The sequence below is a fragment of the Dinoponera quadriceps genome, unplaced genomic scaffold (assembly GCF_001313825.1).
Source record: "Dinoponera quadriceps isolate SergipeBrazil2010 unplaced genomic scaffold, ASM131382v1 scaffold1872, whole genome shotgun sequence".
Classification (NCBI taxonomy): domain Eukaryota; kingdom Metazoa; phylum Arthropoda; class Insecta; order Hymenoptera; family Formicidae; genus Dinoponera; species Dinoponera quadriceps.
The window spans coordinates 452,122-464,488 of NW_014555944.1; the positions used below are offsets into that span (position 1 = coordinate 452,122).

The 12,367-nt window shown below is 47.6% G+C and overlaps 1 protein-coding gene across 1 annotated transcript in view; it reads left to right on the forward strand.

Moving 5' to 3' along the window:
- Window positions 1-7,234, forward strand: part of LOC106745925 — a 42,781-nt gene extending 35,547 nt beyond the window's left edge. The window contains exon 3 of the mRNA XM_014621944.1: window positions 729-7,234. Within this exon, the coding sequence (XP_014477430.1) occupies window positions 729-2,306 (1,578 nt within the window). The 3' untranslated portion in view covers window positions 2,307-7,234. The remainder of the gene's footprint in view (window positions 1-728) is intronic.
- Window positions 7,235-12,367: the final 5,133 nt, after the last annotated feature.

A 12,367-nucleotide genomic window follows, 5' to 3' on the forward strand; every position in this document is an offset into this window, starting at 1 on the left:
GAAGCAATATTTTGCCAGATCAGTGGAGTAATTATAACATTTACTTGAATCTAGCACTTTTCTTTCTGTGCACGGATTCCGATCAGAACATCCAAAGTTGTCCCAAAATAGGTTATCTTCCTACAATACCAATTGAGAATCATTCTTATCCCAAACATGGGATGAAGTCTCTTTTCAGCTATGTTGATTGGCTGTACGCCGCAGCTGGCTTCGTGCCGCGTGCGGCTGTCATCGCCAGAGTCGAGCGACAGTTTGATCAAATATCAGATTAGGAAATTAATATAAATTGGGTTATATTTTTAATTTTCAATAAATTACTTAAAGCTCTATTCGATACACGCTCATAAAATTGTATAAAAGACCTTTGAGAGTTACACGTACCATACAACTAAATTATTTGGTTACTGCGAATCGTTTAATTGAAACCATTTCACTAAATGTTTGGTAATTGTTACCAAATTCTTTTTCCAATGCATAATTGAAACATTACACTTGCAGGCCGAGTCTGTGTAGATTTCTCTCTTCCTAGAACTAGAATCAGCAATTATTTTGAGAAATCGGATTGAATCCGAGCCAGGTCGCAAGAAATGTTCTATCCGGGCGAGCGTTCCGCGTATCTAAAATAGATCCCGTTTTCCGGGAAGTGCTCGGAACTCCGAGGAAAATATTCAACGCGCCTGATTATTTCATCACCTAAACGGAACACGTCGATTTTTTTATCTGTTCAGGCGGACACGGAACCGATCTACTGGTCTTGGGTCAGAGCGATTGCGGCCGAGCTGGTCCGTCAGACGCCATTCCGCGCTCAACGATGCTTGAATTTCCTGGAGATACTGACCATTTGTCCGCGTGGTCCAGTCCCTTTGCCGGAAAGCCCGACGGAAACGAGAAGACGATCGCGCAGCGAGCTGCGCTGCTGGCCGAGCGACTCTCCGATGGAGAAGACGACGATCAGCAGCGCGACGATACTGGACGAGAGCAGGAGGCGCGCGAAGAGCGAGCTGCGCTTACGCTGGTCCAGCAGCAACTCGAGCGACGAGGACCTCGGTGAATTTCGCAGCATACCCGCCATCATCGGCGCCAAGGAGCAACCGGTCGGCAGGATATGGGGGTGCAGCGAGAGCAGCGAGGGTAGCGACGACAGTCTGCCTTGGGGAGGCGGCGTGTGTCGGTCCAGCGTGGACTCCGTGGACTCTGGCGTTCCCTTGCTGGAACCGGAGACGCGGGAACAGAGGATCCAGAGGTACAAGGAGGCACGTAGACGCGAGAACGAGGCGAGGAGCCGGCGAGTGCTCGAGGAGGACGCGAGACGACGGCGGGCGCGAGCGGAGGAGAACAACAACAATCTGCCGAAGATCCTCGGCTCCTCCTCCGGCAGGACGAGGACGAATCGAGCGGCCTACGCCGTCAACGACAACGACGACGTTCAGCCGCGCTTGTCCAAGAGAGAGACGCCGCCCGTCGTCGACGTCCCGATCACGCGGAACGAAAATTCGATCGTCGATCGGCTGCCGCCGGTTAAGCCGAGCGAGCCCGGCACGGTGAGGTTCGAGGAGAACCACCGGAACGAGGACGACAAGCGCAACAACAACAGCCCGAAGAACGGCAACAACGGCAGCACCGGCATACTCAGGTCGGACATCTGCGAGAGGAGAAGCCGCGCCAGAGAGAGAAGGATCGTCCGCGACAAGGGCCAAATACCGCAGCATCAACAGTTCGCCAGCGTCACCAGCGTGGAGACCTTGCAGGAACGCAAAGAGCGTCTGGCACTTTTGTCCTCCAGGATCCCCGTACCTCGCCAGACGTCACAGTCCTGTCCGAGGTCCGTGTCGTCGGATTACCCTGCGACTGCCTCTCCGAAATCACCGGGTTCTCCGTCGACCTCGGGGGTGCCGCCTTGCGAAGAGGACGTCGCCAAGCTTCTAGAGCGGTGCCAGAGGGTGGACCACTATGTGCCGGTGCGGGAGAAGCTCACCCTATTCGAGTCTCTTTCGAGGCTAGGCGGGCGTCTAGCCAGGAGCACGGAGGATCTCGGCCGTACGTCTTCCAAGCCCAGTCCCAGAGGCAAGCAGCGTGCCAGGTCTCTTCATGATCTCAACCGCGGTGCCAGAGCCGTGCCCGTGAGGGAGATGTGCCGGTTCTTCGAGGGTGACGCCGTGGAGCAGGAGGCGTGCCAGAAGGCGACGATTCTCGCGAAGCCGCGATTCAGCGACCCACCCTCGAGGAACGCGTGGAAGGAACCGAGCATGAAGCACGAGGCGTCCTGCATCACCGCTTCCACCAGGAGGAGGCACTATCTCAAGTGATCGCCGATGGACCCGGATCGCACTCGGGAGAAGGAAAGTCCCGCTCGAGACTTCGCCGAATACGATGAGAGAGTTGCCAGCGAGCTGTCTGTTTGATCGTATAATATGTGTGTCCTTCATCGTGTAAAACGTCAAACCGACCAAATTTTCGTAACCAGTGTGGGAGCCAACGATATTTTCCAAACGACCACGTATATGTTACACAGTGAAATATAAAAACGTCAATTTTACGCGCCAGAAAGTCCAGATCTACGAATCCGAATTTCAAGTATAAAAATAACTCATCGGTCAATTGGAATTCGCATTTCGAATTTATCGACTAAAATAATGCACAACGGATGAGTTGTTTTTACTTAAAATCTAGAGTGAACTTTCCCGGACACGAGAATGGCATTTTACTTTTCGCTGTGTACGCGGATAGTAGTTGCCCCGAACCTTTTCCAAACGAGAAGCTCAAGTTCCAAAAAGTCTCACCCATCGATTCAGGTTCCAAAATCCCATCGGAGACTCTTCCGATTGATCGGAAGATCGGTCGATCGGTGATTCAAAAACACCCGCTAGAAAATTGTCGTCGGAGCGAGGGATTCGTGCGAGCTCTACGGTCGAGTCGACGGTAAATTTTTCCCGACGGCGCTCGCGAAGTTCCTTCTTCCCAAGAGAAGAAGCTGACGCGACCGAGAGCGTTTAGACTAGAATCGACTCTGCCGATTGTGTCGCGAACGATCGTCACACTTGCGCCGAGAGAAAGCCGCCGCGCACCGGCTTTTTTACACGCTCGAGGCTCCGAACTGTACTCAATTCTCTCGATTGCCGGTTGTCCCGATCGGCCGTCAAGGCGTAAAGAGAGAAAAAGAAAAAAAAAAGAAACAGGCGTCGATGCTCGTTCGCGCGCGCCTTACGAAAGTGAGAAGCCGGTGGAAGCCGGCGAGAATCCGATCGCCGTAGAAATTTCCCACATTCGATCCAAGTTTCACCTCTATTCGTTACGCCAATGTCGTTTCGGGTCGCAGACAATCGCGTCTGCTCGTATTTCAAAATATAAAGTAACGGCGCAACGCCTATCGCACGATTGTGCGTATCAGCGAGATCGAGCGTGGCTGATCGTGACATGAAGGGAACGAAGAAAAGAGAGGAAGTGAGAAAGAAAAAAAGAGAGAGAGAGAGAGAGAGGAGTGAGGAGGGGAATACAGAGTGAAAGAGCGGGTTGGAGGAAGGGGGGGGGGGGAATTGGAGAAACCGGTAATTTACGTTCACCGAGCGATTGCCGTAATGTTGAACACCTGTATGTATACAAACTGTACGTGAGCCGGTCGTCGCGCTCAGTTTTTGATTAGCCTGAATTCGCTCGTCCGGATTCTAATCGGCCGATAGTTAAATAGTTAACTGTCCAAAGAGACGTGGTAATGAACGATCAATCTCGCGCGGTCGCTCGCACGCGTCGTTTGCCTAACTACAATAATTACGAGTGAAATTTGTACATAATCGACCAATCTTCCGTCTTGTACCTGAAATCGTTGATTCTACGATCTTTTTCCGCTTTTCTCTGCTCGTTTCTCAGATAACAAACGAAACGAGATATAGTTTACTTTTTGTTACGTGCTTCTCTCTCGTTGCGATTGTAAATAAACGTCCCGTTAACGATGGTTTATAGATATTCGTGTATATGATGTATATTGTTGTGGAACGTTGTCCCTAATACTCCCGCCATCGGTGTAGCTGTCGTTCTCAGTGTTGAACTTCGCGAACGTCCGTCTGGAAGCCCAGCATGTGGATCAGCGAGTCCACTACCGGCCATTTGAAGTCAGACCGACAATATCCGCTCATACGGAGTCCTCCCTCGCTCTCTCGCTTCTCTTCGTAATTGAGGACCAACAGCGTGTCGAAATTGGAGTGAGTCCTAATTCTACCTATATGAGATCGAACGAAAGGGGAAATGGATGGACGTCGAAGTTGCGTTCTTTCACGAGACACATGTCGATACGGAGGAAAACATGAAAAACGAAATTTGTCCGTCGAGAGATTCTTCGAGGGAGAGAAAAATCCAGTTGTTCGGGACGAATCTGCGACAACGCGAGGAAGAATACAGTAACACTTGTTTGTTGCAGGATCATTATCGTGCGTTTTGCAAATTAATATTGCGTTATTGCCGATGTCAGGCGCACACTCGAATGCGGATAACACGGCAACGCTGACGCGCACACGGAAAATAATTTTGTACAGATAATTGAATTGCCGTCGAGGCGTCTGCTATCTTTTACGCTCGAGGAGGGCCGTCACTTATTTTTGTATCTCGTTTGTTGTAAAGTGTATGATTTGCGTTTGCCTTGCGTTACGTGTATAGATTTGTGAGCGTAAATGTGAGCGAGATCGAGGTATATTTACATTGTAAAGAAAAACGTGCGGAGGCAGGTATAATTGATTCGAGGCAGAGCGATCGGGGACCAACGCGACAACTCATCGTTAACTCGTCTACGTCACTCGCATTCAGGCCGCTCTCGTCGAAGGTATTCTGGAGCTCTAGGGATGAAATTTCCACCGTCAAATTGTCACTTCTCACTTGTATGTCCACGACAGACGGAGCGTTGAAGAGATCAGTTGTATCGTTTATCATTATTATCCGTCAATATTTTCACAAGAGAAAACGTGATTGTTCCTCACGCATCCGAAAGAGCTCCAGGATACGATTAATCAGGACCCGATCGCGAAGTCGACTGCAGTCGACGACCGTCTACAGGGTGAAATTCGAATGGAACCGTCCGTCGTGTATCCGGCAGGTGGGTTCGCGCGAGACGGTGCCGTTCGTCGATGTCACCCGTACGAAGGGTCGATCGCCAAAGAGGTCTTCTAGTCCCTCGTCGGATAATTCCGAAAAGGTCATCCCCCCATGTACGTATATAATTATCCCCCCCCCCCTTCTCTCGATATATACTCCAACTTTTAACTGCGCCCACGCCCCCACGAATAATTGTCAAACGGCGCGAAGCGCGCGCCGTCCGCGGCGCAGTTTCGCGGCGAAAGTCGCGCGTCTTTGTATTTACCTTTGTTGTAATAAAAAGGGACGAATAATGGCCGTTACATAAAAGCGATTGTGTCGTTAGAAAGCCGACAGGGGCCTTGGCGGCCGCCGCGGCTAGCATTCCCGTTCTGTTTATTTCCTCATAGTTATTCACGCTCGTACCTTTTTCACCCGAACGCCCACGCGAATCGCCGTTTTCCCTCTCCCTCTTTACGGCGACGCATTCCGATCCGACGTTGATTTCCGCGAAACCGGTGGAATTGACAATTTCGCGCCTCCAGGGTGCCTGCTCGAATCTGAAAAATATACCCTGACAATTTTCAATCAACCACATAATATTTGTCTGTGAACAACGCGATAACGTGACTTGCGGGCGAACGTCGATTTGAAATCCCCGATCTCTTCAGGCACGAACAAATCCCCGGAGAATCGCAGGTTTCCTGGATTTTTCCCAGGTAATAGACACGCCGGCCTCTTTCGGCGAACGAGTACTCGCGGCGGGAATCTCGAGAGCTGAAGAAATATTTAATGTCGATTACTCGGAGGCTTGACTTTTCCGCTGTCCGACGGCGAATTCAATGTTGACGTTTCATTTTCCATCGGCTAAATGCGTTTGCGTCACGTTCCCCACCCGTTCGCTTTCGAGTTTCTCTCTCGTGCGCGCGCGCGAATCGCGCGCACGTTCGTGAAAAAGCCGGGCGCTAATTACCTCGGCTTTCGCAAGATCAAGCGGACTGCGAGATTGCGCGCGGCCGGCTATTCTCACATACGCGAGCGATATAAGCGGCGTTTTCCGGATGACACGTCAGAAATTCACGAGCCACGATTGTTACGCGAGCTCACGGGAAACTAAAGCCGGCTGCCTTTCGCGCGCGTGCACTGCGAGCCTGCTCCGTGTTTTTGCAACGGAAAACGGAAACCGGCTCGCTGAACGAGCGAGCGAGCGTACGAGGAAACGCAGAGCGTTCTCTCGTCAGCTAAGAATACAACCGAATGTTGTCCGAGGCTCCCTTATCTAACCGGAAGCGGGACGCGCCGAGATTTTCGTCTTTGCGAGCGTTCCTTTCGCGGAGCTCGCTCGCGCGTGAGCGAGCGCTAACGTGCGCGCGCTCGGGATCCGCGTTTGCGTAACGGACACGTCGGGTACGCGTCACTCCAATGTTTATTCATTCGGTTATTTACGCGCAAACTCGCTCGCGAGTTTATATCACCGGCCACCGGCTGTACGCGAGGCGCGTGTAATTCCCATTCTTTTGACGCTCGTTCGCGTAAAAGCGACGGCGCATGCCGAGGTGCGCGCGAGGAAAACCGATCGAGAGTCTGCGGTGATCCACTTGCGACCTTTTTTTTACACGGGAACCCGTCCCGCGCGCCGGAATCGCCGGAGCGTCGCCGCGCGCGCGCGGGCTCGACGAGGCGTCGATCGACCGGACGGCTTCCCTTCTTCCCGCGGCAGCTAGTTTCTTCGACGGAAAAAATCGCCGTTGCTTCTCACTCGGCGACATCGCAGATTTCCAAACCTCATTCGCGGAAGATGTCGAATCTCTCTCTCTCTCTCTCTCTCTCTCTCTTGATGTATTCGCCGCATTCGAGGAGACATCGCGACTTTCACTCATTATAGCTGTCAAAACTACTTTTTAATTAAGACGTATGCGAACTTTTACAGTCTGTTTCGCATAAAAATTCACCGCGACTATCGCGTCCCGTTTGCGCGCGGAAACAGATTGTGATTTCAATTTTTTAATATTCACCGACGACGCCGGCGGGGAAGAGGGAAGAGGGAGAAAGGGAGACGGAGACCCAGCAGTATGATTTAAACATGTCCGTTACACAACGTTGAAAACTTTTCCGGCTTGCCGTCTACATTGAAAGAAAAAAGCGCCGCCGATCAAGTAATATTCGCTTGTACGTATTATATAAAATATAAAATAATTCCGAGGTGTATTGAATTCATAAAACTGAGAATATCAGAATTTATTTTTAGAAAATATTTACCGAATAGGAAAATCGAAATTAAAAAAAAAAAAAGAAAAAAAAACCACTAGATTTTTTCGATGAAAAAGAAGTATCACATAATTCTAATAAATATTCTCTTATATCTCGAACCATTTTACCTTTGCATTCGATAATTCATTTACAAATTAAGGTACCACTGCGTTCGAGTAACTGTTTACTGCAAGCTATTAAAATATATTTAAATTGGTAAAAATATTACTCGATTTAAGAGGCTGAAAAACATGTAATTACGATGACTTGACCAGCGCTTCTTTTTTTTCTGCGTTTCACGCAGCCGAGACAGAAGTATTTTTCTGATATATCCCGTTCATCACTTAGAAATCAACGGCATTGAAGGAAGCATGTCGACGATATACCTCGCATTACATCTGTGCATGACGACGACAAAAAGCAGAAAGCCGTCCGCGCGCGCGCGGCGAAATCCGCGCGCTGTTATTCGACTTTGTAATGTAACGTATTTATTACAATCCGTACGTGATGCGCAGTTACACGGGTTGGAATCTACACGTAGGTGCGTGCAGAAACGGCAAGAGAGCACACCTGCGCCACATCGCGATTCCTTTCCAGCGCATCGTCGTCGCCGTCGCTTATTTGGACCGCTTCAATGCGCGCCGCGCGACGACGCGGCTCATTAATTCCGGCAACGCTTTTGAGAGAACAATTAGTGCAGCGTGCATACGGTACGAGAAAGAGGGAGGTGGGAAGATAAAGAGAAAGAATCGAAATCAGAATCAACTTTAATGCCGAAAGTAGCGAAATCCAATTCGCAATGCCAATAATTAGAAAAAATTGATGAAGAATAATACTAGTTCGATGTTTATAGACGTAAATAAATAGTCCGGGGGTGGTCAAAGTCCATATTAATAATTGTTACTTGAAGCTTGTCTCATGACTGAGATATTCATTCTTAAATTCCGAGTTAGAAGTGAGTTTTTCAACTGAGTCGCAATCACAGATGTAATGTCGGATATATCATATGTGTCAACTAAAAGCCTTAGTTCGCACCCTGAATTAAATCCTGAATAACCGTTGAATTGAAGCCTCCGAATTGAAACCTCTGAAATGAAACCTTGAATAAAAATCTGAGTATCTCACACGAGATAAGCTTCAGATCACAACTACTAAACACGGACCTGAGCGTTGATGAACATTCGCAGATCTCAGTACGGTAAAATAGACGTTCACGTATATAAAACGGGATGCTCGTAGATAGAACAATGTACAGGGTGTTACATCAACAACATGTTGAACGGTATGTCGGGTTGCCGTTGGTAAAGGCATGCGTGAAAGAGTGAGAATTCACGCGACACGTTCTCATTCTCTCACGCGTGCCCTTACCAGCGGCAATCCAGCATACTGTTCAATATGTTGATGCAACATCCTGTACATATAGCAAGAGAGGAAGCACGTTCTCCTATGTGGAGGACTTTAAGCCAATTTAAATTACGGTAATATTACGAAATGTGCTTGTCACGTCGAATGCCAAAGATAACAGGATAAGCCCTTTAAAGACAAGTGCGATATATGACAGAGTCGGAAAGAAATAACATTACGTTAGATCGAATTAAAATGTACATCAACGAAATGATAATTCGAAAGCAAAAAAAGTAAGGAGAAATAAAGCGGCAAAAAAAAAGTTACGAAAAAAGAATTTAAATTATATTTATATAATAGCGAAGAAGATTAAGCTATAAATGAAATAAATTTACATTTAAATCCAAATATAAATTAATTTAGCGTATAAGACAGAACAATTTTATATTTGTAAAAGTTAAAACAGAAAGAGAGAGGGGGGAAACGATGTTCCCCTCGTTCTTCCCCGTGATTCGGCCAGGCGGATTTGACGATTTATCGCTGGCAGACTCGAGTTGGTTCGACCCGGCGGCGGCGAGGGAACGAAAGGCAGAGGCCGGAGATCATTATCGACGAGTGGAGAAACGAAAGGTTTTGCCAAGGGATTAAAAGAATATGTCGGTCGCGCGAGAATGCGCGCACGTACGAAAGGTCAGCGAGCCGCCGCGTGTCGTCGTGGTGGTTTCAAGTTCGCGGCGCGACTCGCAGCGCGGGGTGATACCAATGCCGGCGGAACATTTAAATGTCGCCGCGGAGGAGAGCAACCTGTTCATCGTCCTCGGGGAGATCGGCCGATCGCGATGACGCGGCCGAACGTGTCGACGCGAGCACCTGCCGAACACGGAGAGCCGCCGATGTTCGAGTCCTCGCGCAACGAGCTTGAAAATTTCGCGGACGCAGTGCTCGTTGCGAATACTTTCACACGCGAGAGAGGTACGTATCCTCGCGTTTCTTTCTCCTTCCTCTTCTTTTTTCGAAGGAGCCGCGGCGAATCTCTTCGATCGCGCGTCAAGGTAAACGCCAGCTGAAAAACGTTCTCTCTCTCTTTCTCTCTCTCTCTCTCTCTCTCGGGGCGTGACCCGTATCGATTAATAATAAAAAGCGTAGCCTCTAGAACTTTAACTCTTTATTAAGGCCTAAATATCGATTTCATTGTAGGTGTAAAATGTTGTAATTTATAAGATCGTCTTAAAGAACGTTCCCGATGAAAATTCTTCTTGTCCGAACAAAATCGCCCGTCGAAAAGTACGATTTTCCGAACGTACATCGAGCGTTCAAGTTATGAAAATGAGAAGATGCTAAAAATGTTTTACTTAAAAAAGATCTACCTTTCGTTTATTTATAACGTAGTTGAAGACGTTGAAAAACGTCGGACAGAATTTTCGTAGAGCAGAATATATTTGCGTTTTTTCACAAATTACTTTATGTAAATCCGAGCGCCGACGACTTTGCTCTACGTGCAATTACATATATTGGTCTTCAGCTGGAAAGACACTATTACACTTTAGATTAGAACAGAGAATACTGCATTTAGGATAGAATGATAATATTATATATATCGACGGAACGATTATTTTACCAACAGACGCGATTCGAGGAAGGCTCGAAGTTAACGTACATTCCTAAGTCGAGAATTTTATGTTACTCCGACACTCTTAAGGATAGTTTGCGCCTAGACGGCCAGCAGACTAACAAATACCTACTTTAATACTAACACTTTTTAACTTTTCTCTTGAACTTTTGATTTTACAAATTTAATTTTAATGTTACCTTCGACAACCTATTTCGACGCTAAAATAGCGGAACCGTAAATATAAGACATCATCAGAGCCAAAGTAGGGATTATATTATTAGAATTTCATCCATTTTGCTATCATAGCTTCTACTATATCGTAATATTGAAGATTTAACATAGGGCCAACATTTCGGGTTATTACGCGCACCGGGCCTTAAAGGGTCAATAGAATAGCAGAGCGTTTCTCGCGAGTGGCGGTCATTGCGAGGACACACACAAGTTCTGCGAGCGGTTCCGCGCGTAACAAGCAGAACGGTCTCGGCGTTATTATCAGGATAAGAAACGGTTTCGTAGGCGAATTGGGGGAGACGCGACACGTGAGAGAGGAGGACTCGCGCGAACGATCAACGGTATCGTCGAGCCGCGTCCCGATTAATGGAGGAACCTTCGACGACTGTCGTCCTCCGCACTGTCGACGGAGGAGGAAATCGCGCCTAGTCGATGAGCCTCGATGATAGATCCGGTGCAGAGCCCGCGGCTCTGCGCGATATCGATCGCGAGAGCCGACGGCGCTGTTCTGCGGCGTGGTTTTGCGTTCGGTTCGCAAGAAACGCGGGTAATCGAGTGAGTGGCCTTGATAGCCACTGGTACCGCGGCCATGGTAAGCGGCGAGGAGGAGAGAGAGAGAAGCAGGCGAATATACGCGAGGCTCGATCGACCGAGTCGCCGATCGATCGGCGGATCTAGCAAGAGCCGTAAATTAGATCGCCCGCCGAGGAAATGCCCGGCGATACGAAACGCCTTTAATCGTCGCCTTCGTGGCGCGCGCGCGCCTTCGATTAAGGAAACGATTTACGCCGTTCGCGTATTGCTGAGCACCTCTCTACCGAAATTTCGACGCTACTCTGACGCTCTTAAGGATGATTTGCGCCTACTTAAACGGCCAGTTCCGTGTCGAAATTTTAAATTCTACGTTAAGCCTTCGAGCGGAGAAGACAGAAATAAGTTCCCACTTGCAGCGTCAAAGGGGCGCAATATGTGTTCCTTTAATGCTACGCAAGGAATTTAGTCCTCCAGAGACTGAATTTTAGGTCCTACATTAAGTCTTCGAGTGGAGAAAACGGCAATAATTTCCCCGTTTTTCGTTCCCAAGGAGCACGATAGAAAATCTTATTTAATGTAGAACTGAATCGGACTCGAACTAGGACTAAAATTTCGACTCCGGGGATAGACTAATAAAAATCTATCTTGACGATATTGATACTTTTTAACTTCTCCCTTGAACGTTTAATTCTATAGATTGAATTTTAATGCTACCTTCAACAGCCTCTTTTGACATTAAAACAGAGAAAACGGAAATTTCAGACTTCGGAGGTCAAAATAAGGGTTATGTTATATTTATTAGAATTGAAATTGAATTGATTTTGCTATCTTAGCTCTTACTATGTTGTAAAATAAGATTTGACATAGAGCCAAAATTTCGACTCGGTTCGGCGAGTGATCTTTCCAGCATGCTCCACTTTACGAACTCGAAGACGCCAGAACTTTCTCTTCCCTAATTTTTTAAGCATCTCCAAAATCCACCATGATGACAACATTCTGTCCATCACACTCGGTCTAATAATGTTTACGTTTATATTATATTTAACTAGGCTATATTATTGTATTGTACGTTTATATTATGATTGTCTAGTCTATATTATTGCATAGTATGTTTGTGGACGTACCTGTACGTATGTGTGTTCATCTCTCATCTTCTTTCCCCATTTTTCTTTTCGTTTTTACTTTCTATCTTTCCTTACAAACGTTATTGAACTTTTTATGCTTCCACGCACACATACAGATGTGGATACACGCTCAATTACTACATACTAGTCTCTACTTATCTTTTTTCTCCCGTTGCTCTGTCAATTCATATTTATAACGTCCTTAGAGAGGAAT